The sequence below is a fragment of the Suricata suricatta genome, chromosome 10 (genome assembly GCF_006229205.1).
Source record: "Suricata suricatta isolate VVHF042 chromosome 10, meerkat_22Aug2017_6uvM2_HiC, whole genome shotgun sequence".
In the NCBI taxonomy this organism is placed as follows: Eukaryota; Metazoa; Chordata; class Mammalia; order Carnivora; family Herpestidae; genus Suricata; species Suricata suricatta.
In genome coordinates this window covers 74,712,151-74,738,849 of record NC_043709.1, presented here as the reverse complement: position 1 = coordinate 74,738,849, position 26,699 = coordinate 74,712,151, and the positions used below count along the sequence as shown (strand labels likewise).

General features: G+C 39.3%; 1 protein-coding gene across 4 annotated transcripts in view; it reads right to left on the bottom strand.

Moving 5' to 3' along the window:
• The window catches only part of PKP2 (plakophilin 2), a 109,060-nt gene that overhangs the window by 30,590 nt on the left and 51,771 nt on the right, over nucleotides 1–26,699 (bottom strand). For all 4 annotated transcript variants that reach the window (XM_029955103.1, XM_029955105.1, XM_029955104.1 and 1 more), the window contains exons 5-6: nucleotides 16,783–16,990; nucleotides 8,368–8,545 (exon numbers count right to left, since the gene is read on the bottom strand). In XM_029955103.1, the coding sequence (XP_029810963.1) occupies nucleotides 8,368–8,545; nucleotides 16,783–16,990 (386 nt within the window). The remainder of the gene's footprint in view (nucleotides 1–8,367; nucleotides 8,546–16,782; nucleotides 16,991–26,699) is intronic.

Sequence of the window (26,699 nt, the reverse complement as noted above, 5' to 3'; positions counted from 1 at the left end):
TTAACTGTTACATTTCTTGCCCTAATAAAACTAATTGGAAAAAAAGAATGGGGCATTTTAGCATGTTTCCTCATTTCAAAAAATGCTGAAGCTTTGGAATACCTTCTAAGAAAACAAAGGAATTGTTTCTTCTTTGAAAAGGATGTGTTTAGAAAAGAAACTATGCATACACCCTAGCTATCCACATTTTGACAGTAATTAACAGGAATTCAGATCCCGGGTGTGCTGGTAAATGTTTATCTGACAATCAGCTTTCTTTTCTAGGGGCAAGGGAGTGGGGAGAACTCTGACTTACAGCATTTGCCAATTTCTGTGGTGTAAATACTCCCACTGTGGCTGATTTCAAGTTACCAACACGCAGTCACTGCCTGTGGAGTTATTAAGAGATGCTAACAATCGCTTTTGCTGGCTCTAGCACAAGGTAGAGGGTAAAATTTTTTTTCTTCTCCTAACTTGGATTTTACTACTCATTAGGCTAGCATAATATCATTTAAGAAAAAAATGGAAACTTGCATGATGAGCACATTGTTTTCCTCCTGGCAAAAATCTGTATCACCTTTCAGTGATTAACTTCAGTCATGAAAAGTATGCACTTCTAAAGGGATCTAAAGAAAGCACCGTGCTCCATGGAAAAAGCTGCTGTAAGCAGATGCTAATCCCGTAGATAAATGATCTGATACCTGACAAGTATGCTGTACCTGACCATGTTCGTCTTTCGGAGGACAAACTCTGCATGTGCTCCTACATGAATGTGATCGCACTGTAGCCGCTCCAGGTGGACAGAGCCACTGCCACAAGTTCATTAACAAAGCAAATATCTTACTTGCAGAGCAGATACATTCTAGGCCATTGTTATATGCACACCAAAGGAAGCCCTTCTCAACACCGATCACAGGGTCGAGGTAGTAAAGGGAAAAAAGTCACTGGTGCATGCAGTTTTTTTCCAAAGTAGATTGGAAAAATTTAGCTACACTACCCCCCGAGTCAACCACAATGCCAAAGATACTGCTCATGCTGCCAATTCATTTGTGGCTCTTATACCCTCTGGGGGACAGAATACCTCAAATAAAGTTGCAGCAATTAAGATATTTGCTAACATTTATGACCTTCTTACTCAGCTTAGAGTCACACTTGTTAGAACCAGTCAACACCTGTCTTAAAATCCTTTTCGAGAAGCTGTGGTTGGAAATAAGCAACTACTCCCGCAGACACTTCTGTTGTCATGGAAACTGAGGCTTTTTGTTTGCAGGTTCCCTAGAGGTCTTTTCTTACATTCTGAGCAGTTGTCCTAGCACAGGTCCCAGAGGCTTTTATACTGATGTGACAACATCTACCCTGGTTAGCTTATAATGCCATCTCCTCTCACAGAAATTTCTCTCATTTCTTAGGCTTCATTCCTTGTATCTTCTCTGTGTATATGAAATGCAGGGTGGAGTTCCACTTGCACAGAACTTCTAAAACAAAACCAAGGAGGGGCACCTGGGTGGCTCAGTCGATTAAGTGTCCGACTTTGGCTCAGGTCATGATCTCACGGTTCGTGGGTTTGAGCCCCACGTCGGGCTCTGTGCTGGCAGCTAGCTCAGAGCCTGGAGCCTGTTTCGGATTCTGTGTCTCCCTCTCTCTCTGACCCTCCCCTGCTGGTGCTCTTTCTGTCTTTCAAACATAAATAAAAAACATAAAAAAGTAAAATAAAAAGTGAAACAAAACCAAGGAGACCTGGATACAGGACCATTAAGACTTTTCAAAAATGACTTTAAATTGGCCTACCTAAAGCCGTGAGGTTGCATGACTGTGAAGGGCAGAGGCTTTATCCACCTGAGCACAGTCTGCAGAAATCTGACAAACATTAGTGTATTCATGTATAAATGTATTTGGCTTTGGAGACAGCCTTCCTGGATCTGAATTCCAGCTTTGTCTCTTACTAGTTGTATGATGTTGGGGAAAAAATCATTAATCTAAGCCTCTCATCTATTATAAGACAGGGAAAGCTTATTTTACAAGGCTGCTCTAAAAATAAACTGAGGAAGTCCTCAGAAAGCATTCAGAGCAGTTTCTAGAACATAATATACAATAAATATCAGGGATTATTATTGTAAATTAGATATACAGGTAAAATAAGAACCAATACTTAAATATATATTATGGCATTCAATTTTGTAGATTTTTTGCTATATTCTTCTGAAAGTAGTTCAAATCAGTGGTTTGGACTGGCTTTGCAAACACTGTTTAAAATGGTTTCATATTCAGGCACCCTCCTACACCACTGGTGGGAATGTAAACTGGTGCAGCCACTCTGGAAAACAGTGTGGAGGTTCCTAAAAAAATTTAACAGTAGAACTACTCTATGACCCAGCAATAGCACTGCTGGGGATTTACCCAAGGGATACAGGAGTGCTGATGCATAGGGGCACATGTACCCCAAGGTTCATAGCAGCAATGTCAACAATAGCCAAATCATGGAAAGAGCCTAAATGTCCATCAACTGATGAATGGATCAAGAAGATGTGGTTGATATATACAATGGAGTACTACATGGCAACGAGAACTAATGAAATCTGGCCATTTGTAGGAACGTGGATGGACCTCAAGGGTGTCATGCTAAGTGAAATAAGTCAGGCAGAGAAGGACAGATACCATATATTTTCACTCATAAGTAGAACAGGAGAAACTTAATAGATGACCATGGGGGAGGGGAAGGGGAAAAAATATTTGGGGAGAGGGAAGAGGCAAACCATGAGAGACTCTTGAATACTGACAACAAACTGAGAGCTGATGGGGGAGGGGGAGTGGAAAAGGGGGGTGATGGGCACTTGTGGGGATGAACACTGGGTGTTAAATGGAAATCAACTTGACAATAAACTATAAAAAAAAAATAAAGTGGTTTCATATTGATGGGAGTGTATTCGGCTATCACATCTTCTGGAAAATGTATGTCAACCAGGGAACTGCTACACTCAGACCATGCAAGTCTTTAATTTCTCATTTATAAGGAGAGACTACACAAAGAAATTTGTAACTCACATTTTTATCATTATATTATTCACCTTCTCAATACACCTTTCCTGTTAGGGGCGCCTGGGTGGCTCAGTAGGTTAAGTGTCTGACTTCGGCTCAGGTCATGATCTCACAGTTTGTGGGTTTGATCCCCGCATTGGGCTCTGTGCTGACAGCTCAGAGCCTGGAGCCTGCTTCAGATTCTATGTCTCCCTCTCTCTCTGACCCTCCCCTGCTTGTGATCTCTTTCTCTCTGTCTCTCAAAAATAAATAAAAAAATAAAAAAAATACACCTCTCCTGTTGATATTATACTTATTCTTCTTCACACAGAATATCCTATTTCTATCCTCCCACACTAGCTAATCTTGGTTACAGAGGAAAAAAATTAACCCCTTAATGTTACCTTCAAGGCCCCTACAATCTGGCCTTAGCCTATGTTTCCAATTTCTGTTCGATCACTTCCAATCACACATGTGATACTCCTGCCAGACTTGATTATTCACTCAGTTCATCATGGATTTTCACTTGCTCATTCATTTATTTTTTTAATTCAAATATTTTATACTTGCTTGCTATATATCAGAAACTTTGCTAGGTGTCAGGGACTAAAGATAAATAGAATATGTAGACTTGTTTGCATTTGTATAGAAGTAAGCCCAACGTGCAGCAGAAGAAAAGGAAGCAAAGAGGAGATAAACATCTTAAAAAAGAGTGAGGGGCACCTGGATGGGTGGCTCAGCCCATCAAGTGCCCGACTCTTGATCTCAAGTCAGGTCATGATCTCACGGATCCAGTCCCACACTGGGCTGTGTGCTGGCAGAGCAGGCTGCTTGGGATTCTCTTCCTTTCTTCCTGCTCCCCCCGCATTTGTGCTCGCTCCTGTGCGCACACTCTCTCTCTCTCAAAATAAATAAATAAACTTAAGAAAAAAAAAAGAGTGAGTCCCAGCGATGCTGAATTTCTGTCCTAGTCCTTGAGGTCATGGTTCCTAGTGCACTTCCTTCACTTTCACAAGTGACTTCACTTCACAAGTGACTGTCAACATCTCACCCAGATGAGCCAATGAATCCTTATTTGGCTCGAGCAGTTTTGAGCTGAGTGAGTATATGTCATCTTGAGTTGAAAAGGTCCTGATACATCTGCACTGTAAGAACTCTGATGTACACAGCCAGGCAAGGGGAGCTACAGAGACATTGATGCAAAATGTTCTTAATTTTTAAGGGTTTATTTTTTATTTTGAGAGAGAGAGAGAGACAGAAAGAGAGAGAGAGAATGAATCCCATGCAGGCTCCACCATCAGTGCAGAGCCCAATGTGGGGCTCGATCTGGCACACTGTGAGCTCATGAATCAAGAGCTAAAATCAAGATTTGGATGCTTAACCGACTGAGCCACCCAGGTGTTCCCCAAAACGTTTTTAAATAGAACAAAATGTATTATTAGATCAGAAGTGCAATAAAAAAGCAGTTCTCGTGAACTGTACAGAAGACGGATTCAGACAGATCAGTAGGCCCCTCTTCTGCTGTTCAAGAATTTAGTCCTTAGTCCTTGGAGAATTTCTGACTATTGAAGTAATCCACCCAGGCCTAGCTCACTTGGCACTCCTAGCCAAGTGGCTTTCAGAGCCCAGTCTGCTGGCGTGAATCGTCCTTTGTTCTGCTTGCCTGCGGCACTCCGCTAGTACTTCTGACACCGCGGCACCAGAATCACCTGGAGGGCCTGTCAGAACTAGATCTCCGGGCCCCACCCTGAGACTTTCTCATTTAGAAGGCCTGGGTGGGACCAGGTGATGCAGATTCTAACACTCCAGGGCCACTGCTCTAACCTACCTCCCTGCAGCTGGGTTCTAGTGCTCTTCCTCCTCTGCGTCCCCTGCTGGGCTGCAAGTTCCCTAAGGATCTTCTTATTCATGTTTGTAAAATTCTCAGCAGCTAACATAATGCTTTACACAAAATTGGTATTTGATATGCTTTACTGTGTGATTAACTATGAAGATAAACATTTTACCATCATAAATTCTCTGTTACCACCTAGATTCCGTCAAAAATGAACTGTAACTAGAGAAAAGAACAAAAGGCAGAATATGTCCTAACCTCTCCTGGGCTGCCTAATTTTGCTTACATCTTCTATCTGATCTCTTTTAATCCTTGCACGTAAAGCACAATGATTATTTTCAAATATAAGAAAGCTTGAGATGCACGATTTTAGAGAAGTTAAAACTAGCATTTTTCTTTCCTTGCATGTGTTTCTATTTCCTCCTGATTTGGCTAGCAACTGACAGCCCAAAGGAGAAACCAATTCAAGTGGTTTTTCATCCCACAATTTAGAAATATTGCTCAAACTAACTTCTTTTGTCCCTGTTCTTATGGTAAAATATTCTGTCCCCTTAGGATTTGTTGCCTTGTAGCTACTTCAAAACACCTAGGAATAAATTTGACCAAGTAGGTAAAAGACCTGTATACTAACAATAATAGGACGTTGATAAAAACAACCTGAAGACACAAATAAAGGAAAAGATATACCATACTCATGAATTGGAAGAATACTGTTAAAATGTCCATTCTACCCAAGGCAATCTACATATTCAATGCAATTCCTAGCAAATTTTCAATGGCATTTTTCACAGAAATAGAATAAACAATTCTACAATTTGTATGGAATCACATAAGATCCCAAATAGCCAAAGAAATCTTGAGAAAGAAAAGCAAAGCTGGAGGCATCACACTCCCTGATTTCAAACTATGTTACAAAGCTATACTAATCAAAATAGCATATGGTGCTGGCATAAAAATAGGTACATAAGTCACTGGAATAGAATAAAGAGCCCAGAAATAACTTTGAGCAAACACAGGCAATTAATTTGCAACAAAGAAGTCAAGAATACTTGAGGAAAGTGGTGAAAGGAGAAAGAGGAAACTCTTTTCAATAAATGGTATTAGATAGCCACATGCAAAAGAATGAAGTTGGACTACTATCTCACACCATACACAAAAAATTAACTCAAAATGGTTTGAAGGCCTGAATCCATAAAATCATAAAACCAAAAAACATGGGTAGTAAGCTCCTTATCATCAGTCCTGACAATTAATTTTTGGATTTGACACCAAAAAAAAGGTAACAAAAGCAAAAAGAAAGTGGCATGATAGCAAACCAAAAAGCTTCTGCACAGCAAAGAAAACTATCAACAAAATAAAAGGCAACCTATGGAATGGGGAGAAAATATCTGCAAATCATATACTTGATAAGGGGTTGATATCCAAATATATAAAGAACTTAAACAGGGGCACCTGGTTGGCTCAGTTGGTTAAGCATCCAGCTTTGACTCAGGTCATGATCTCACAGTTCATGGGTTCGAGCCCCGTGTCGGGCTCTGTGCTGACAGCTAGCTCAGAGCCTGGAGCCTGCTTCAGATTCTGTGTCTCCCTCTCTCTCTGACCCTCCCCTGCTCACACTGTCTGTCTCTGTCTCTCAAAAATAAATTAAAAACATAAAAAAAATTTTTTTAAAGAACTTAAACTACTCAATAGTAAAAACAATCTGATTAAACAATGGGCAGTTTAAAAAATTAAAAAATGAAAAAGGGGGCACTTGGGTGGCTATGTTGGTTAAGCATCCGACTTCGGCTCTGATCATGATCTTAATAGCTTGTGGGTTCGAGCCCTGGATTGGGCTCTGTGCTAACAGCTCAGAGCCTGGAGCCTACTTTGGATTCTGTGTCTCCCTCTCTCTCTTCCCCTCTCCCACTTGTGCTCTGTCTCTCAAAAAATAAATAAATGTTTAAGAATTTTTTTTTAGATGGGCAGAAGATCTGAATAGACATTTTGTCAAAGATCAAGAGATGGCTAATAGGCATATGAAAAAATGCTCATTACTAATCACCAAAGAAATACAAATCAATATGACATATCACCTCACACCTGTTAGAATGGCTATCATCAAAAAGACAAGAAAAAACAAGTGTTGGTGAGGATACGGAGAAGAGGCAAACCTTATGCAATGCTGGTGGGAATGTAAGTTGGCAACACCAATATGGAAAACATTGTGGAGATTCCTCAAAAAATTAAAACACAGAACTACCATATGGTCTAGCAATTTCACTTCCGGGTATTTATCCAAAGAAAGTGAAAACACTAACTTGAAAAGTTATATGCACCCCCATGTTCACTGAAGCATTATTCATAATAGTCAAGAAATGGAAACAATCTAAGTGTCTACTGACAAATGAATGGATAAAGAAAATCTGGTGTGTATATATATATATATATATATGGAACATTATTAACAATAAAGAATGAAATACTGCCCTTGGCAACATCATGGATGGACTGTGAGAGCCTTACGCACAGTGAAGTAAGTCAGATAGAGAAAGACAAATACTGTATGATCTTATTTATAAATGGAATCTAAAAGAAACAAAACAAGAACAAAAACGAAGCTCATAGGGACTCCTGGCTGGATCAGTCGGTAGAACATGGATGGGATTCTTGATCTTGGGGTTCTGAGTTTAAGACCCACGTTGGGTGTAGAGATTACTTTTAAAACAAAACAAGCAAGCTGATAGATAGAGAGTACAGATTGGTGAGGTTGTCAGAGGCAGAGGGGTGGGCAAAATGAGTGTAGGTGGAAAAGTTACAAACTTTCAGTTATAAAATAAATAATTCCAAGGAAAACCATAATGGAAATAAATTTTCATATATCATAAACAACAAAGTAAACAAATAAGTCAGTCAGTCCTGGGCATGTAACGTACAGCATGGCAACTATAGTTAATAACACGATACTACATATTTGAAAGTTGCTAAGAGAAAAAAATCGTAAAAGTTCTCATCACAAGGAAAAAGAATTCTGTGACTACGTATGGTGATGAACATTACAACCTGTTCTGGTGATCATCTGCAGTATATACAAATACCTAATCATTATGCTGTACATCTGAAACAAATACAATGTAATCAATTATACTTCAATAAGATATATAAAATTTTTTTAAAAAGCACTAGGTTTACAATTATTTTTTTAACTGCATCATTAAATTAGATTTTTGTGAATTAAAAAATAGTGCAGAGCCTCCCTTAAGCCCTGGGAGATAAGGAAGGCCAGTCTGCATGGACATCTGGGTGTTCAGGTTAGATCTCTGTTTTACTGAAACTGACATCCTCTCTCTTGTGAACTAATATAGGTAATTTCTGGAATCAAACATGCCTGGAAACAACATTTTGTTCTTTGCCTTTCTCATGGTCTCTACATTGTGCTTCTTGTATTTAGAGCGATCTTTATAATTCTTATAGCACCTCCACATAATGGGGTAGAGTTTTAGAAAACCTAAATGCAGTATGTAAAGTACACAGAGAAAAGATCTGTAGAATAGCATTACCTTAAGCATCCTGTGACGTTGTAAAATATATCAAAATCGAGCAAACCATTTGCTTTGGGGTAATCTCCTTCTGGCCAGCCCGAGAAGGGGATGATGATATTCTCAGTCAGGATAAGTAAGGCTTCTGTTATCATGAGATTCTTGAGTTTGTCATTAGATGACAAATTCCACAGCAAACCTAGAAAAGCAAAGAGTACTATCAAACACGGACGGATCAAATGACTGCTGAAAAGAGGAGTTACGGTCAGCATCCCTAGGGCTATGGCCACTTATTTGGAAAAAAAAAAAAAAAAGGAGGGGGGGGTGGTGAGGGAGACAGTCCCTTTCCCAATCGAATATAAAATTGCGCAGGTTTAAATTAATCAGGAATGTGAATGAAAGCTAGAAATCCTTAAACATTTATTGCCGTTTCTTTTAATGATCCTACCATTAAGCTGACCTCACACACGTAAATTCTGGTCTCACCAACATGAAGGCCTGAAATGATTCTATTGCAATACAGACTTCAATGTTTTTATTCTTATTTATTTAAAAAAAATATTTTTTTTAAATAAGTAATCCCTACAACCTATGTGGGGCTTGAAATTCACAACTTGGAGATCACGAATTGCATACTCTACTGACTAAGCCAGCCAGGTATCCCAAGACTTCAATGTTTTGTTTTTTTTTAATGTTTATTTATTTTTGCAGGAGAGAGAGACAGAGCATGAGCAGGGAAGGGGGAGAGAGAGAGGGAGACATAGAATCTGAAATGGGCTTAAGGCTCTGAGCTGCAGTGCAGAGTCTGACATGAGACCTGAACTCACAAACTGCGAGTTCATGACCTGAGCCAAAGTCAGATGCTTAACTGACTGAGCAACGCAGGTGCCCCCAAGATTTCAATGTTTTTAATGTTTATTGAGTGAGTAGGTGAGTGAGTGAGTGTGAGAGAGAGAGAAAGAGAGAGAGAGAGAGAGAGAGAGAGAGAGAGAGAGAGAGAGAGAGAGAGAATGGGGTTCATGAGCAGGGTAGAGGCTGGGAGAGAGAGAATCCCAAGCAGGCTCCATGTGTCAGCACAGAGCCTGATGCAGGCTCCAACTCACAAACCATGAGATCATAACCTGAGCTGAAATCAAGAGTTGGAAGCTTAACTGACTGAGCCACCCAGGCGCTTCAAAACTTCCATGTTTTTAAAGAGTCATATTTTTTCTTCAGTTGATGCATGGAGAGAATATCTCCCTCCTGATATTTGCCTCCCAGTAACAGCAAGGATGGCTTATGGAAAGCCTTTGCCTATACCCATGCCTATCACCAATAGGCTGATCAACATCACCAATGAATATTTATTAAATACTACCCAATGATAGACTTTATGTCCTCCTGGAATTTACACTGGCTACCTCATGTATTTCTTATCGTTTGGTAGTGAAGGAAATACAAGAGTATTTTTGATCTGCCAACATGTATGGCTTAAACATTGGTTTAAGGCTGATACCACATTTACTTAACTTTCTCTTTCCTCTTGAAACCTCTCCCCCAATCCATCCACCATTAAAAAGAAAGACCGTATAAGCAAACTCAGAAAGAAATTAAGATAATAGGATACTGTACTTTCCAGGGCGTTTGGAAGACAGAGCCCAAAGCTCAGTACTCAGAAAGAATACAAAGTAGCCATACACTGAGGATCGGTTTTTCTTATAAGTTTGGAGTTCAAATACTTCTGATTCAGTGGAAGGACACAGCTTGCTCTTGCTGTTCCAGTGACTCCCACTAGGTTGGTGTTGCCTCCTTCCATACCTCAGCAAAGACTCTAACTCCCTAGCATTCAGGAAGGAAAACAGAAGGGGTAGAAAGAGATGGGATTTTCATTTTCTTCCCTATTCACTCCTCCATCGCCTAGTCAGTAATTCCTCCTTTTAAAATGTACTGTTTTGTCTCCATAAAAGAGAGAGAAAGCATAGGTATACAGGACAGTCTACCTTGTGAGAAAAGGAATGGTGCCTTTTGTTCTTTTGGCTGAATTATGTGGTGATACCATCTCCCCTGATTTAATGACTGAAATAATTGTCTGTGTAGCTAAAGGTTGATAATTATTCAACCATAGTTCTATTTGGTCCACCATTTAGAACACTCTGGGCCAAATGCACCCTTTTGGCCTTAATCAGTTTTACTTGTAAGTAATTTCTGAAACAACAATTTCTGAAACCAAATTTTCACTGCAGCCTACACGGAACTCCCATCAGATGGGGTGACCCTGGGTCCGGTGTTTTCTGAGGGCTGCACCCTGGCTCGGGAGGAGGTCTTTTCCTGATCAAACTAGCACTGGGGGTTAGGCAGGACCGTAGCAGCGTCCCTCAGCCACAGATTTTGCAACACAATGCCTTCCTTCCTCCCACTTCATCTTGAGGGGCTCCGCATGGGGGAATGACAGAACAAAATTCCAAGGGTGGTTGAGAACAATTTAGAGGCAGGTCTGAGGTGGAGCTGTGGTTTCTAAGCTACTAAAGAAAGTTGAAAAGGAAAAAAAAAAGCTTCCTGTTTTAAAAAAGCAAACAAATTAATAGTCCCTGGCTGCCAGAGGCTTAAAAATGTGAAGCATGATGCCATTTCCTCTTTTTAAAAAGGACCACACAGGGCACTCAAAGGCAAAGTATACCTTACAATAAAAACCAGAAGAGGATTAATCTGAACAAAGGGAATGGAATTTTCCTCTAACAGTCAACTCCTTTTATAACTTGGCACCCAGTATTATTTCTATAAAAGTATCTGGTTTGGGAGTTTTAGTATAATTTTTAAATTCTTAACGTAGGGTATCATATAGAAATGTCATGCCTGCCGAATTCTGCATGATACTAAGCTAGGAAGGAACTTAAGTGCTCACTTAGGATTCAGGATTAAACAGTCATACATTCCCCCAACATGTACATACAACATCAATAAATGACCGATTACAAATTGGGAAAATACAGATGACAATATGAGACAAAGCGTTAATATCCTTAATATAGAGAGTTCTTATAAGTCATCAAAAATTCAATTGCTAGTAGAAAAATTAACCCAAGCTAAAAAATACTAGAATCTAATACACACAGGAATACATTTTCTCTAGTAACTAAACAAATGTAAATTTAACAGCTAGGTATCATTTTTTTGTGTCTGTATGAGGGCAAAACCGGAACTAATGAGAGGAAATTCTAGGGAAGGAGATTCTGACTCACTGAAAATATAAACTCCTAAGAGAGCTTTGAAGAAAACAGAGAGATCTGCTGTAAGATCCAGCTCTAACGCCGAGGCTGATGAAAATGAGCTCCTCCTGTATCAAAACATTCACAAGGGACTTTATCCCAAAGCTTGAGTGTCAGACTAGACTAGCAATTTCCAAATGAGCCTAGTGGCGTATCAGAATGACATATTCTTAGGCCACATTCCAAATTTACTAGCCAGAATCTCGAAATGATTTTTAGGAATTTGTATTTAAAATTTATTTTTATTCTTTATTTATTTTTGAGAGAGAGACAGCAAGACAGAGTGCAAGTGGGGGAAGAACAGAGAGAGAGGGAGACACAGAATCTGAAGCAGGCAGCAGGCTCTGAGCTGTCAGCACAGAGCCCAATGCGGGGATTGAACTCATGAACTGTGAGATCAAGACCTGAGCCACCCAAGTGTCCCCAATATTTGTATTTTAAAATTTGTATTTTAAAAATGATTTTGGCTGGCCCCTTAGGTGGAGCATGCAATTCCTGATCTCAGGTCCTGAGTTCGAGCTCCACATGAAGCACAGAGATAACTTAAAAAAAAAAAAATTCCCCTTTCTGGCATTGGGAAATGAATGGACTAAATGACCCTTAATAGATGTTTCTCTCAATGACTAGATTCTAGATGTCCTGATATAACATTAGGGTTTAGGTTTTCACTGGTCTCACCTTTAACTTTTAGTCAATTTATTCATAGTGCCTAAATTTCTATTATTAAAGTTCTTTGTTGCAAGTGATAAGCCTGTAATTTTCTATCCCCAAAGCTCTCATTCGAGCCAAAAAGAAAGAAATGGATTCTGGTAAGGGATATACTTTGAATAATTATCAATTATAAAAGAGATAAGAATAACTGCATTCTCCAGAAATTTATTGCCAACTGTGATTTTTGCACAAAACAGCTAACATTAGTAGAGGGATCTTATAAGACATTAAAATCCAAGTTTTATTAATATTGCCTTCTAGAAATAGAAATAGAGTTATTTTAACAAACTCTGTATGACACTGAGGTAGCAAAAATTGCATGTGTCATGATTAAATGAATCCCTATAATCAGTACAGAAGAAGAGGAGCTGGAGGAGGAAAAGGAGAACTGGTGTGTTTTAATCTTGTTTTTCAAAGTGATCACAAAGCAGGAGGGATTTTTTTTTAATAGTTTCCCTTGCATGGATATATTCCTTTCACTAAGTTTTGTAAACCTTCCCTGAAACATCACACTATTGCAAAGGCCATTTGGTTCAAGTTATCTACAAACTGAAGAGAACCTGTTGCACATTACAAATGCAGAATAAAATAATAGACAATTATTTTTAAAAGGTACACAATGAATGTCTTATAGTAAAATGTTTTTGCTACTTTATAAACATATAGCAAGCCAATGAAATATTTCAATAAGATATGCAGAGGTCAAAATGTTTTTTTTTTCTTTACAAATTTCATTGCCAATCATCCTGACTCTTCCTTATGCAACATGCAAAGAGGCACAAGAATCTCCTGTTTTATTCTCTCTAAGAAAGAGTCCTCCTCACTCCTGAAAGTGCTCATTACTCAATGACCTTGGAGATGAGCCTCTGAGACCAGGATGTACTGTTCTCATTTCAATTAAAGCACACTACCAGGCTCACTTGGTAAGGGAGGGGGAAGAATATCATAGAAGGAATGTCTTTGATCCTGAAGTCTTTTCATCTGAAAAGGGAAGAGCTAGGCTGGTACTGAAAATGCCAGAAAGGTCAGTGAGTTGATGTTCTCTACCAAAGAACAAAGCACTGATGCCTCTTTTATGCATACATAGAAATCGGATGGTTAAATTTTTTTTAATATTTTGGCCAGAAAAATCAAGGTCTTATCTGAAAACAAACCTGATCCTCTTATTTATCTTGATCGAGATATTCCCAGGTCATAAGCCTCTTTTTATATTCAATCAGCCGCAGATGTTGAGAAACTTGGAGGAGTGACAAATTTTGCATTAAACACACAGGGATGAAAAAAGTGGCATCCTAATATTAAAGAATGCAAAAGTAGTTAAGAGACGACCCTTGTTTCAAAACCCCACTGGGGGGTTGGGAGGAGACTGGGAGTGAAGTATGGAAGGATGGCATCTGAACATCCTTGAGGAGAAGACAGCTATTGAAGGGTGAGAAGGGTTCACCAGGTGATTAAGGATTCTGGCCCAAGACGACCACAGAGACAAAGATATCAAGATAGAAAAGAGACACAGGGCAGACCAATAAATCCTTCAGGATTTCAGAACCTGGGCTGGAAGGGTATGAGAGATGTTGCTGACCGTGGCCACCAGGCTCAGATCATAAAACCTTTGTGTGGCATACTACACAGTATAGACTGTATCTTCTAGGAAATGGGTAGCACAATGGGTCCATATTTTCATGTTAGCAAGAAATCACTAGGAGCAGAGTGGTGGAAAGACTGGGAATGTGCAAAACTGAATCAGAGGGCAGGTAAGAGGCTACTGCAATAGTAGACCAGAGAGGTGAAGAGGACTTAACCAAGTCAGCAGCAAGTGGAGAGAGAGGAAGGGTCAAAGAGGAGTGAAGGAGAGCTCTCTGATAGAGATTCTTGAAGACAAGCCTTTTCCCAAAGAAGTGTAAAAATAAGTTACTCTCTGCCTCAAAAGCAGTAGGTGAGAGCCACTTTCATACAGCAAAACACCCAGATAAAGTTGGGTTGAAATCTGGGCTTTGTTTCTGTTAGCTTTATAATATTGGGCAATCCACTAACCCCCTGCTGAGTCACGCTGATCATATGTAAATTATCCGTAATGCCTTATGGAGATGTCAGGAGGGGCAAAGAAGAAAAATGGAAAGTCCTAACTTAGTTACTAGCACAAAAAAGGGGCTCAATAAAAAGATATCCACGAAGTAGACAAGAAAAGATTCATATATATGACTACTTTCTTTTGTGTTTCTAAGCAAAGTTATAAACATGTCTACATTGGTCATCAATTTATTTCTGAGGCCCAGAAAGCACTTACTTAGCTGATCTATTAACAGAGCTAAAAGAAGTTATTTAGAAGGATTGTATCAAACATTCAAGAACCAACTCAATTCAATTAGCATGTAATGAGCACCCTCTGGAAGAGATGCTTGGCTTATACTAGATGTCCTCAGAATCACACAATAAATAAACCGCCATTGTTCAGCTCTGTTGATTATCTAAAGATAACTGAATGGTTTCTATGCCATTAATACCACAGAATGTTCTCTGACCATAGTTTCCTATTGCCTACAAAGGAAGAGGAAGTGTAGTTCAATGGATTACTTCCTCAACACACACCCACACATCCGCCCAAGCTCTCTAGATACACTATGCCTTACCCTCAATACTTTATTATCCAACTCCCTCTAAAAACAATCAGCAGCTTCTTTTTGCTTCTTTGCTCTGCTAATGATGTTTACTTTGCTGGGAATAATTTTCATTCTCCTTCAAAACACCAGTCCAAAGTGTATTCTATCCTTTTAAAGTGTACAATGAAACACATCTCCTTCGTGAACTATTTTTTGACTGTAAAACAGACTATCTATTTGATTCACTCTCGTGGTTGTCATTACTACAGTTTAATGAAGGAAATGTTAGGTTCCAAATGGGAGGTTTGGTCTTCTTTTTAAGTGCCAACCATTCACGTAATTTTTCATGTTTTAGTAGAAAGGAAAGAACGTCTACAATCTTTCTAGACTAATTCTCACGGCCGGGTTCGTGCAGGCAGCCCTGTAAATGCTGGCTGAGTGAATGAATGAGGGGGCTCACTCTTAATTCTACAGGTGTTTTAATAGAAGTCATAGATATGGAAGGAAATTTCTCATGCAACATGGAAGCGTACTGGCAGAAAGACAGCATAGTACAACCTTCATAGAGTCTTATAAAATTAAAATATATCAAGAAAGAAAAAATGTGACTAAGATATAAATGGGCAGAGAAGATAGAATGACAACATTTTTACAGGGAAAAAAGCCTGTTGTAAAATAAACTGTTGTATATTCTGTAGAGTACAGATTATATTCAATTTAAAACAAAATGTATGGAATACCTCCTTCTAAAATAAATAACACTGTCAAGCATTATCATTTAAAGATACTTTTATATGATATATTAAAAAGGGTTTGGGCCTTACTTTTCTCTTCTATAAAATTGAGATCTAATCACCTAATAAAACCTAGAAATACCTCAAACCATTTTTGCAATAGTTAAATTAAAAATGTATTTTTACCACCTGGGCCCCTGACGGTACTTAATTAAGGTTTCCCCAAAGGCAATACCACGGACAGTCGCACTCAGTGATGCTCTGGGACTCTGGAAGGTGCAGGGAGCATCAGCAGAGAGCTGAGGGTGACGGAGCGGAGGCTACGCTTGACCGTCGCTGCACCATTTTCTCCTCTACCGTATGCCCCATTCATTTAAATAAAACTAGGTCTCTCTTCTCTGCATTTCAAGGATTACTAAAATTCTTGCTTTAATTCTATCATATTATTTCATTCTTCTAATCTATGGGGCAGAAAGAAGAGATTTTTTTCTAATCAAGATTTTGAAATATGAAATAGAGAACTAGAAAAGCGCATCAAGCCACTCTCGTCTTTTTTTCTTTGTTTAGGGTGCAGGGATGGGTGGGCTAGGGAGTTGGTATTTTGGGGGTCCAGGTGATGTAAGTATTGGGAAACAACATTTCGTGTATTTTGACTATTTTGATTAAATTAGTCCTCTACAGGAGGGCACTATTTGATTCCCTGATTCACTTTCTTTGTATAAATCTAGTGAGTGAATTATTGACTAAATAACACAAATAACTGGGTGTGGTTCTTACTGAGTCTCTTCAGAATGAATGCCTTGCGCACCTGAGGCAATACTGAAACCTTACACATTCTCAAACCACAAAGTTGGCTGTTGGTAAACTGATGCAGAAATTCCATGCAGTGAGTCCTGTAAAGTTGTAAAAACACGTAGTCAAAATTTTTAATTTGAAATATTGAGCAAAAGCCTCAAAATAATTTCCCTTTCAGAAAAGAAAATTATAACTTGACTTGAATCTGGGGTTTAACTCAGAGGGTAACCATGTCCCTTGAAAGCCACCTTTCCCACCAGGCATTGGCTCCAGGAAGCCTAAGAAAAACAGATGACATAACGTATCCAGCTGGGGTCTGTTGTTCTACATCCTTCAGTATCCTGTGAGTACTACCTGTTATTTGCTTCTTAGTCTCCAAGTCTCTGGTTTGCTTCAGCACCTGGAGCAGCCGCGGTACGCCGTTGAGTTCGGCGACCTCTAACTTGTTGTCATTGTCTTCAAATACCAAGTTTCGCAGGGCCCCACACACGGCTCGCTGCACATCTTCATTCTGAACTTTTAGGAGCTGCAGAAGCTTGGGGATGCCACGAAGCTGATGAACCTGGGGAAGAAGCAGATGTGTATTTCAGACATTTATTCTGATGAGGCACTAAAGCCACGCGTTGTGATCCGAATGAACAGATGAAGCCCACTAATGTCGAGAAGAGCTGCCTTCAGACAGTAACTGGGACCCAACCTGAGGCTCACGGCACATGACATCCACCTGCCCTAAGGCAGTGCCTCTCTTGAAGGAGCTAACAACAAAGTTGAGAAGACTTAAACCTAGGAGAAAACTGAAGGGGAAAATCAAGTGATAGAAGGAGGGGAAGCGACAGCTAAGTGGACGGAAAGGGTTAAGCTATAAAAGCCTTGGGCATAAGGAAGTGAACAGAGCTGGAATGAGAGGAGTAATTTCATGGAAGAACAGAATACTATATGAGTATTTCCCCCCACCCCAGGACAGAACTTTACAGTCAATATAAATAACAGATCTCACTTTCATTAATGGTAGAAATAAAGATTCATTTACCATGGCAACAGTAGTAGCAATGCAAAAGCATCCTGAATGCCAGCTATTTTTATGATCGATGGCTTAGGGTATTTAAAAAGCTTCATAGAAAAATTGTGCAAGCATCTTAATTTAGGTAAATAACATAGCTTTACACTCTTTGATATGCTTTAAAAAAATATTTCTCCTATCCAAATATACAAACAAAGGCATGCTGTCTCTTACTGAAAGGGCCAGCACTAGGAAGAGAATAAAAATAGATGGTTTAGATTCTGAGATGTACGGCTGTTCAATAAGAGGTCAAATCATGGCAATCTGAGCAACGTGACTGTGTATTTTAGGCTGCAATATCACCTAAAGAAGCCAAGAGGTGGACGCACACGGCGTTGCTAAAGCAAAATGTTAAGTTGCAGACTGAGGGCTCTCCTTCTCATGGGCTTCCATTGGCATCTGATGCAGAAATGTTAAATCACTAAGTACTTTTGGTAAAGATCTCAGTCATTCTCACCATCGTACTGCAGAAATTTTTAGGAAAGAATTGTTGTTGTGAATGGACAGGAGCTTCCCTTTCGGATGAAGTTCATCACTTACGAATGACACCCTCACTGCTAACAGCTCATGCTCTGGTGCCTGTAACACCTTTTCCTATTTCCTATGTGTCATCGAATTTCAGCTTCCCTCTTACAGGTAAATGGTATTTAAGATATAATCTTCCAATCTTACATCTTCCTTTGTTAGCACTGGGGAGAAGACTAGCAAGGCAAGAATAAAAATCAAAATTCAAAAACAATAACCATAATAATAATAATAATAAAACACAGATAATGACCCTTCCACCCATTCTACCATTAAAAGGTATTGGCATTGGGATGCCTGGGTGGCTCAGTTGGCTAAGTGTCCAACTTCGTCTCAGGTCATGATCTCACGGTCCGTGGGTTTGAGCCCTGCATCAGGTTCTGTGCTGGCAGCTCAGAACCTGGGGTCTGTTTCAGATTCTGTGTCTCCCTCTCTCTCTGCCCCTCCCCCACATGTGCTCTGTCTCTGTCTCAAAAATAAATAAACCAAAAAAATAAAAATAAAAAAAAGGTGTTGGCATAGTGTTAAGAGTTTCATCCCTGTTATTTAATTAATAGCTTGTTAAGAACCTTAAGAGAGAAGTACTCTTCTGGTCTCTTTAAGGCTTCACCAGTAAAATGAGGAACAATACTTCCACTTATCAGCTCACCTCAGAGGAGACATTTGCCGGACACAATTGGTAAACTGGTCACAGCAATTTCATTGGGCGATGTCTATAGTCATTCTAATATATTTGCACAAAAATGCTAATGATAAATTTTGTTAGCTATCAAGTAATTTTGCTCCATAGACCATCTACTTGATCACTTCATCTATTCCCTTTATTACACTTCCTTAAGAGCAGGAAGGCACAATTTATTTTAAAATAGCCTGTAATTCACATTTTCCAATTCCATCAATTCCTATTACACTGTTAGGTTTTAAGTTGGTTAAACTTACACTCCATAAACTTCATAAATGCCAGCTCTACTAAATCTTCATAGTAGCAGTATAAACATCAGATGCGAGGAGAAAATCCTGTTTGTCCTGACGGTACTTGTGAGCTTCAGAAATATTTTATTACTTAATTTATAATTTATAAGTAACCTTCTTCAAAATATGATGGGAAGTGGCTTACTAGTCATATTGCATTTCCTGATGTGATGACAGAATTCGCGAGAAGCAGCATGGAGAAGCAGACTCAGGGGGCTTGGACAGCGGCTTCGCTGACCCTGTTCACCTTTAACCCTTGGGCTTTCAGCACTTGCTCCAGCCCAGAAAGAAGGCATTGCAGACACACCATGCTCAGATAAATGCTGAAATCTGCTACAGCTCTAGTTACTGTAGAATCTGACGCCCTAGTGTCTGGCACCTCTCCCAAATTTAAAAATAGACTTTGGTTACTTTTATCCATCTTATCAAGCAGACTGATACAAAATCAATTATCAAATGCAAGAAGTTGATGACATTTTCCTCATTGCACAGAACTAGAAGGAAGGTTGGTGATGGACCCTATACACATTATTTTTACTTTTAATGTTTATTTTTGAGAGAGAGAAAGAGAGAGAGCACGAGCAGGACAGGGTCAAAGAGAGAGGGAGAATCCGAAGCAAGCTCTTGGCTCTGAGCTAACCGTCAGCACAGAGCCCGATGCGGGCTCAAACCCACAAACTGTGAGATCATGACCTGAGCCGAAGTTGGATGCTTAACCAACTGAGCCACCCAGGCGCCCTGGATCCTATACACCATAGAACCAATGTCAAATGTATTGTCCTCGCCCCTGTAAATTCAGGGAAGCGGACAGACCAGAGAGGTGGCATATATATCCCAGTTATGCTGAATCCTCAGGGGATTTGTTCTCCCTTTGGGAAAAGGAAAGAACAGCTTAACATGAATGTCTCAGAACTTCAAAAAACCTTTCATTTGAGATGGCTTCTAAACATATGGAAGGGCTCTATTCTGATTCTTCTTCCTGCCAACTATAAAATAATGATGAGGATTTCTGGTGGCAAATAAGCGGCGGGAACAGACCGACTCCTTTGGCGGCAAGGGCTTCCTTATGCCCTGGTGTCTTTGCTCTCGCTTCCTGTCCTGTCGGGAATGCTCTGACCACTCTGCCTCACTTCTGGCAAAGCCCTCCTCACCTTCATGAGCTGGCTCAAATGTCACCTCCTCTGTGAAATGTCACTCCCCTTCTCTCTTTTCCTTCCCATTAGAATTAATCACTCCCTGTAAATTGGTATAACCTTTCAGGAATGCAATTGGCAGTAAGTGTCAAAATCTTTAAAAATATTCTCTTCTAATAACCTTCAGTAGGAAATAATTTGAAATGCACACATACGTAATTGTAAATACAGTATTTTCTAATAAAGTTTATTTATTTTTGAGAGAGAGCGCGAGCGCGCGCGCACACATGCACAAATGGGGGGAGGGGCAGAGAGAGAGAGGAAGAGAGAGAATCCCAGGCAGGCTCTGTGCTGAGTATGGACCCTGGCGTGAGGCTCGAACCCATGAACTGTGAGATCAAGATGTGAGGCAAAATCAAGAGTTGGATGCTTAACCAACTGAGCCACCCTGTGACTATAGCATTTATAATAGGGAAAAATGTGAAGCCATAAATGTTGCACAATTGGGGAAGACTAGTTAATGATTGTCATAATCCACACAGACTGAGGTTTCCATGGGAGGGGCAAAGTCATGTTAGAACTGACAGATATTTTATTTTGGTCATTACAGTTCCCTTACTAGTCAAATGGAGATTAATCTAAGATTAACAATCTGCATGCTAGGTCCATAGTACTCACTCAGCACATGGTAGCTACTGCACTACCATTAATGTGACACCACTAATATAAGGCATGCAAAATATTGCTAATTTTATGAGAAAATGCTTGTTACAGTGTTACTGGAAAAAATGTATAAAATATCTATGTATTTCAACTCAAACACAGACATAAAGAAGGAAATGAATTTAGGGAGTTTGGAAGAAATGATGGGGTATAAGTTATGAAAGCATCTTGTTATTTTGTGTTTTTTAAGCTGTAGGGAGCTGCCGAGTTCGGCCGCCTCAGGCAAGGATATGTCACTCTCTATGGGGTCCGGCCAGAAAAATAAGATTAACATCTAGAGGCCAGGAGAACGCATTTCCTGATCCAGGCATTGGAGACGGCCAGACGAGGCCAGACGGGAGAAGCCAAATTGAACAAAAGATCAACCGCATTGGGACTTATGCAGTGTCAAATCTGGGCTCTCCTTTTGATGCTGTGTTTGGAGTTTCAGTTTCGGTTTCCCCTTTTTCTAATAATCATTTGACTCTGTTACCTGGCAACCAACCTGGGTCAGTTTCCTGCCCCAAACCCTATATAAGTGTGGATTTTTTCTTAATAAATAGGGCTTGATCAGAAATCGCTGTCTTGCCTCACTCTCTGTGCGCCCCTTCCTGCCCTACTCTCTCTCCCTCCCTCAGGAACGGACTGATTTACTGCCCCGCGGGCCGGGGTGGGACCGGACATTAAGCAATAAGCATACATTTGTACATGCTTTTAATATCAGCAAAAAACAAATCCCTGCAAACAAAGCTACGTATTCAATTTGATTATAGCTACGTATATATACATACATTTAAAAAGTCAGAGAACAAAACCAAAATGGTAACAAACTGGGAATTCGGGGTATGGTTTTTTTGTTTCTTAACTTCTCAAAATTTGAGTAATGAATTGTATGAGTTTTATAAGATTCTGCAAGATAGTTATGGCAGACAAAACTCTGGTGATGAGATCTGAAGCAGGAATGGAAATAAGGTTAGTTTTAGAAGGGTCTTATAGATTAAATTAGGGATTTATCCCTCCTCCCTAAAGGCAAGTGGGGGCTGAAAGGCAACTTTAGCAGTAGTGGTTAAAAGTGGAAGAAGGGAAATTAACCAGGAAGTGGCTGAATTAACAGAAATCAGGATGATAGGGATTGGCATAGTGGTGCTGAGTAGGGAGGGAAAGAAGTGGGTAGATTCAAGACACAATAGTAGCAGAACTAAAAAATCTTGAAGACTGCATGAATATGAGTAATGTTGAGAGGTACGAATAAAACAAAGTTCAAAGTCTTGGTTCAAGTTTTTGTGCCATACCACCTGGCAGGAATTACCACTCCCACAGGAAAAAATATGCTCTGATTCATCATTTGGGGGCAGGCATTGTACCAATATCTGAATGTGTTCTCACAACTCTTTCTAGTAGGATTATTATTTCCACTTTATAGGTAGGAATGCCAAGGCTCAGAGGGGTTAAATATCTTGCCCAAGGTCACTGAGGTAATTACGGTGCTGGGATTCACCCTTCCCTGAGTCACTTCTGAGTGTTAATGCTCAAACCACCAAGGGTCCTGCCTTCCAACCCAGAAGGAAGAACAAGTTTAAAAGGAGGGTTGGCTAGTAGAGACGAAAAGCAAAAGGAGATAATGTGCTCGTTTTTGAAATGCTGATATTGAATTCAGTGGGATGTCCAGGAAAGAGATGGGCATGTGGTTTAGAGCCCAAGGGAGAGACAGGGGCTGGAGATGCAGTAAGTCGTGAGCATCTAAATCATACAGGAATGGAAGTCACAGGAGTGGATAAGGCAGGTCAGGAGATGGTGTCAAGTAAGGAAAGTCCCAGGAAGACATCTCAGGAACATAAACATTTAAGGGACAGCTGAAGATAAATTTTTCACAGAAGAAAGCTGAAGGAGCCAGAGAAATGGAAAAAGAACTAGGGGACTCTGGGCCCAGAGAAGACAGGTTCAAAAAGGAGAGGGATCAAGTAAGATAAATGGACTGAGTCCTACTCAAATAAAATAAAGATTAAAAAGTTGCCACTGGCTTTAAAAGTTTATGATTTAGGATTCGGATCTTTATATTCAAATTGTAATTGTCTTTTTTTAAAGATTATATTTTATTTATTTTAATATGATTTATTGTCAAGTTGGCTAACATACAGAATATACAGTATGCTCTTGGTTTGGGGGGTAGATTCCCAGGATTCATTAGTTACATACAACATCCAGTGCTCATCCCAACGAGTGGCCTCCTCAATGCCCACCACCCATTTTCCCCTTTCCTCACCCTCCCTAAGATTTTATTTTTAAATAATTTCTATACCCAACATGAGACTCAAAGTACAAACTCAAGATCACGAGTCACATGCTCCAGTGACTGAGCCTGTAATGTCTTTTATACATAAAATCAAACACTATAGCATATGCTTAATATTAGCAGGATTTTGTTAATGTTCTTGGGTTATAATAGAATACTTAAATTTCTCAACCACGCATATATATTTTTAGGTTTCAGTGACTTTCATGTTTCACTTTTCTCAAAACCAGTGTTTGTCCTAGTTTTAGAATAATAGCCAAGAATGCAAGCACAGCTTTAATCACATATGTAAGCAAAATGATATCTATAATCAAATGAGTAACTTAAGACATAGTAGAAATCTAGCCCAATTTGAGAAACAAAAGAAAAGTTCAAGTAACTCCATATTAGAAAATGAAAGCATGCTTAATAATGTCCAGCTTTTTAAAATCGGTAATAAAAATGATTTAAATATTTATCTGAGTTAGTCATAGAAAGGATTAATTTTTAGCCCAATTCTCTTCACCTATATGTATTAAGAAGGTTCATTACTAGTTAAACATATTATTTTTTAAAATCCTTACTTATTCTTCCCATGGAGCAAACATACAGGCCAAGGGCAGTGAGAACTACTCAATAATTGTGTAGCTTTCAAAATGAGAAATAATCTAGATGTGGGGATAGGTTTTAAAGTAGTACCTAAAATGCAGATGCCATGAATAGAAATACTGATAAACTGGACTTCAGAAGACTTTTTAAATCCTGCATGATGAAAGACATTGTAAGATGCGTCAACACTGGATTACATATAATATTACACATAATAGATAAAAGAATTCCTACAAAGCATTAAGAAGATACAAATCTTTGAAGAACACAGTCCATAGAACTCTTTTAGCCTGACTCTACTTAACTCATCTGTAGGATTAGCTACATTCTTGCTTTCCTCTGGAAAACCTACTGATTCCCTGAGAATTATCAAAGCTGAGAGGTTACTCTGTTGGGCTTTGCGCTCCTATTTCTCCTATTGAGTTATACATTTACCAAGAATAACTTATGGGTTTCCCAATGTAGTTAGGCCTATTGTGCTTGTAACGTAATCACATAATTTATTTACCTGCTCTGGAAATGAATGAAATGTAAGGGTGAAAAGAGTTCTCTCTGAAAACTAACCTGGCTGCTTTGGAAAGACTAAAGGAAAACAGCTTTAAAAAGCTCTGTAATTATTTGTGAACAAAATTAATGTAAAAGGGGAAACATAAAAATTCAGAAGGAGGTAAACTCAGATGAATTAGTGCCATGAAGTTCTCATTTCACTTTAAAGAAACTAAAAATTGCAGATAATACATATAATGGGCATAATTTATGAAAGATTAGGACAAACTCTGTGTGTGGTATTGCGTATAATTAAAATTTTTTTCTCTGTAACTGATTAAATGACCAACTATTAGTCTTGATTTCAAAAAACAGGAAAATTTCTACCATAGAGATGCTGTTTTTTGTGGGGGGTTTTTTTTGGGCATATTTAACAAAGACAAACAAAAAAGAATAATCTCATGCTACCAATGGTCCAAATCAATGAGCACTTTGACACAGTGTTGGTGGGGTTTAAGTTTACACAATCTTGGATAGAATTTATTAATCAAAATTAATAATGAACTCAATAGTGACGCGAACTGGATTTACCTACCATCTGAAACAATTTTAAAAACCAGACAAAGCATACAATGGTTTCAGTTACTGGTAACACAGCACTCATCGACAGCGATCCCTGAGCGATGGAAAACAAACAAGGTGAGCCCCGACGCTGTCAGAGGTCACTGTCTGGAGAGAGTTGGCAGGCTGTCACGTGGTGAGGGAAAACCCAATGGAATTCAACAAGCAGAGTTCAGGAGACAGTGCAGGGTCCGAGAAGAAGAGTCCGTAGGCAAAAGGCACCCGCGAGAAACCAGCTGCACAGAAAGAGAACTGCTGAGATTGCAGAGGGTCCCAATCCAATATTCAGGAGAGTGTTAATTAGTGCATGTGTGTGAGAAAATTGCCTGAAGCCAGGGAAATAACCGACGGAAGGACATGGTCTCACAGGTCCAAGAACCGTGCCTATTCTCACTAGCCAGTCCGGAAACTTCATAATTCATGGTGCATTAAAGTTTTCAGAACTGTCTTATTTTAAGAAACAGGGATTAATTAGTTCTAGAATAAATGCTGCTCTGGTTCTATGTAACAAATCTCAAAAGCAAGATTTAAAAGGGTCAAACTGTTTTCAAGTAACTTAACTACATCTTAGAACAAAGCTCAAGAATATTTACAGAAATATAAAAATACCCAGCATCCAACAAGACAGAATTCATAGCACCTGGCATTCAATGAAAAATTCCCAGGCACACAAAGAAGAACTGAACACAGATTAGAGTTAGCAGATGTCATTCAAGCAGCTATTTTAACAGTCTTCATATGTTCAGAAATCTCGAGGAAAGATGGTATATGTTAGATACTGAGACATAGAAGACAGAGAGACTCACAACTTTTAGAGATGAAAACAATTTACAAACTAAAAAAAACCCCAAACCCAAATGAGATTAATGACATAGTAAAACTTTGCAGAAGAAAGGATTAGTAAATTTATTTATTTATTTTTAATATTTTATTTATTTTTGATACAGAGAGAGACAGAGCATGAGAGGGGGAGGGGCAGAGAGAGAAGGAGACACAGAACCGGAAGCAGGCTCCAGGCTCTGAGCTAGCTGTCAGCACAGAGCCTGCTGCAGGGCTCGAACCCATGAACATGAGATCTGACCTGAGCCGAAGTCAGAGGCTCAACGGACTGAGCCACCCAGGCACCCCTAGTGAATTTATTTAAAAAAAAACTTTTAATACCTATCTATTTATTTATTTTTGAGAGAGAGAGAGAGCACACGCGAATGAGGGAGAGAGAGAGAGGGAGACAGAATCCAAAGCAGGCTCTAGGCTCTGAGCTGTCAACACAGAGCCTGACCGGGGACTCGAATCCACAAACTGAGATCATGACCTGAGGTGAAGTCACACGCTTAACTGACTGAGCCACCCAGGCGCCCCGGATTAGTGATTTTAAAACATAGCAACTAAACTTATCTAAAAAAATAAATCTAAACTTATCTAAAAAAAAAACTTATACAGAAAACAAAAACTAAAGAAGAAGACTAGAGTACACATGAGCTATGAGACAACTTCAAGAGGCCAAATATACATGTAACAAGTTCAGAAGGACAGAAAGAAATCTTTCAAGAATTAATGCTTATTGATTCATGATGTGGTTTCATCTTAGCTTGGGCAAAGCATGCAGTATTTAATACGTAGTAGCAGAATATTTACTATTGAAGCTTGAAAAGATGTGAGTTCTTTGTGTGCAATCTTTCATTTATGCATGTGAGAGGGTTTTCTTTTTTTTAATATTTTTACATTGTAGTACTTGTTTTGCTTGTTGGGGGTATTTGCTTATTTAATACATTCCGTCAAGGACAGAAATTACATGCTGGTTTTTTTCCCCTAGGAAGTGTGTCTTGGGTTTTTCCCTTATTATTTTCTTTACTTTTTTTTCTCTTCTTTTTTTGGTGGTGGTGGTGGTGAT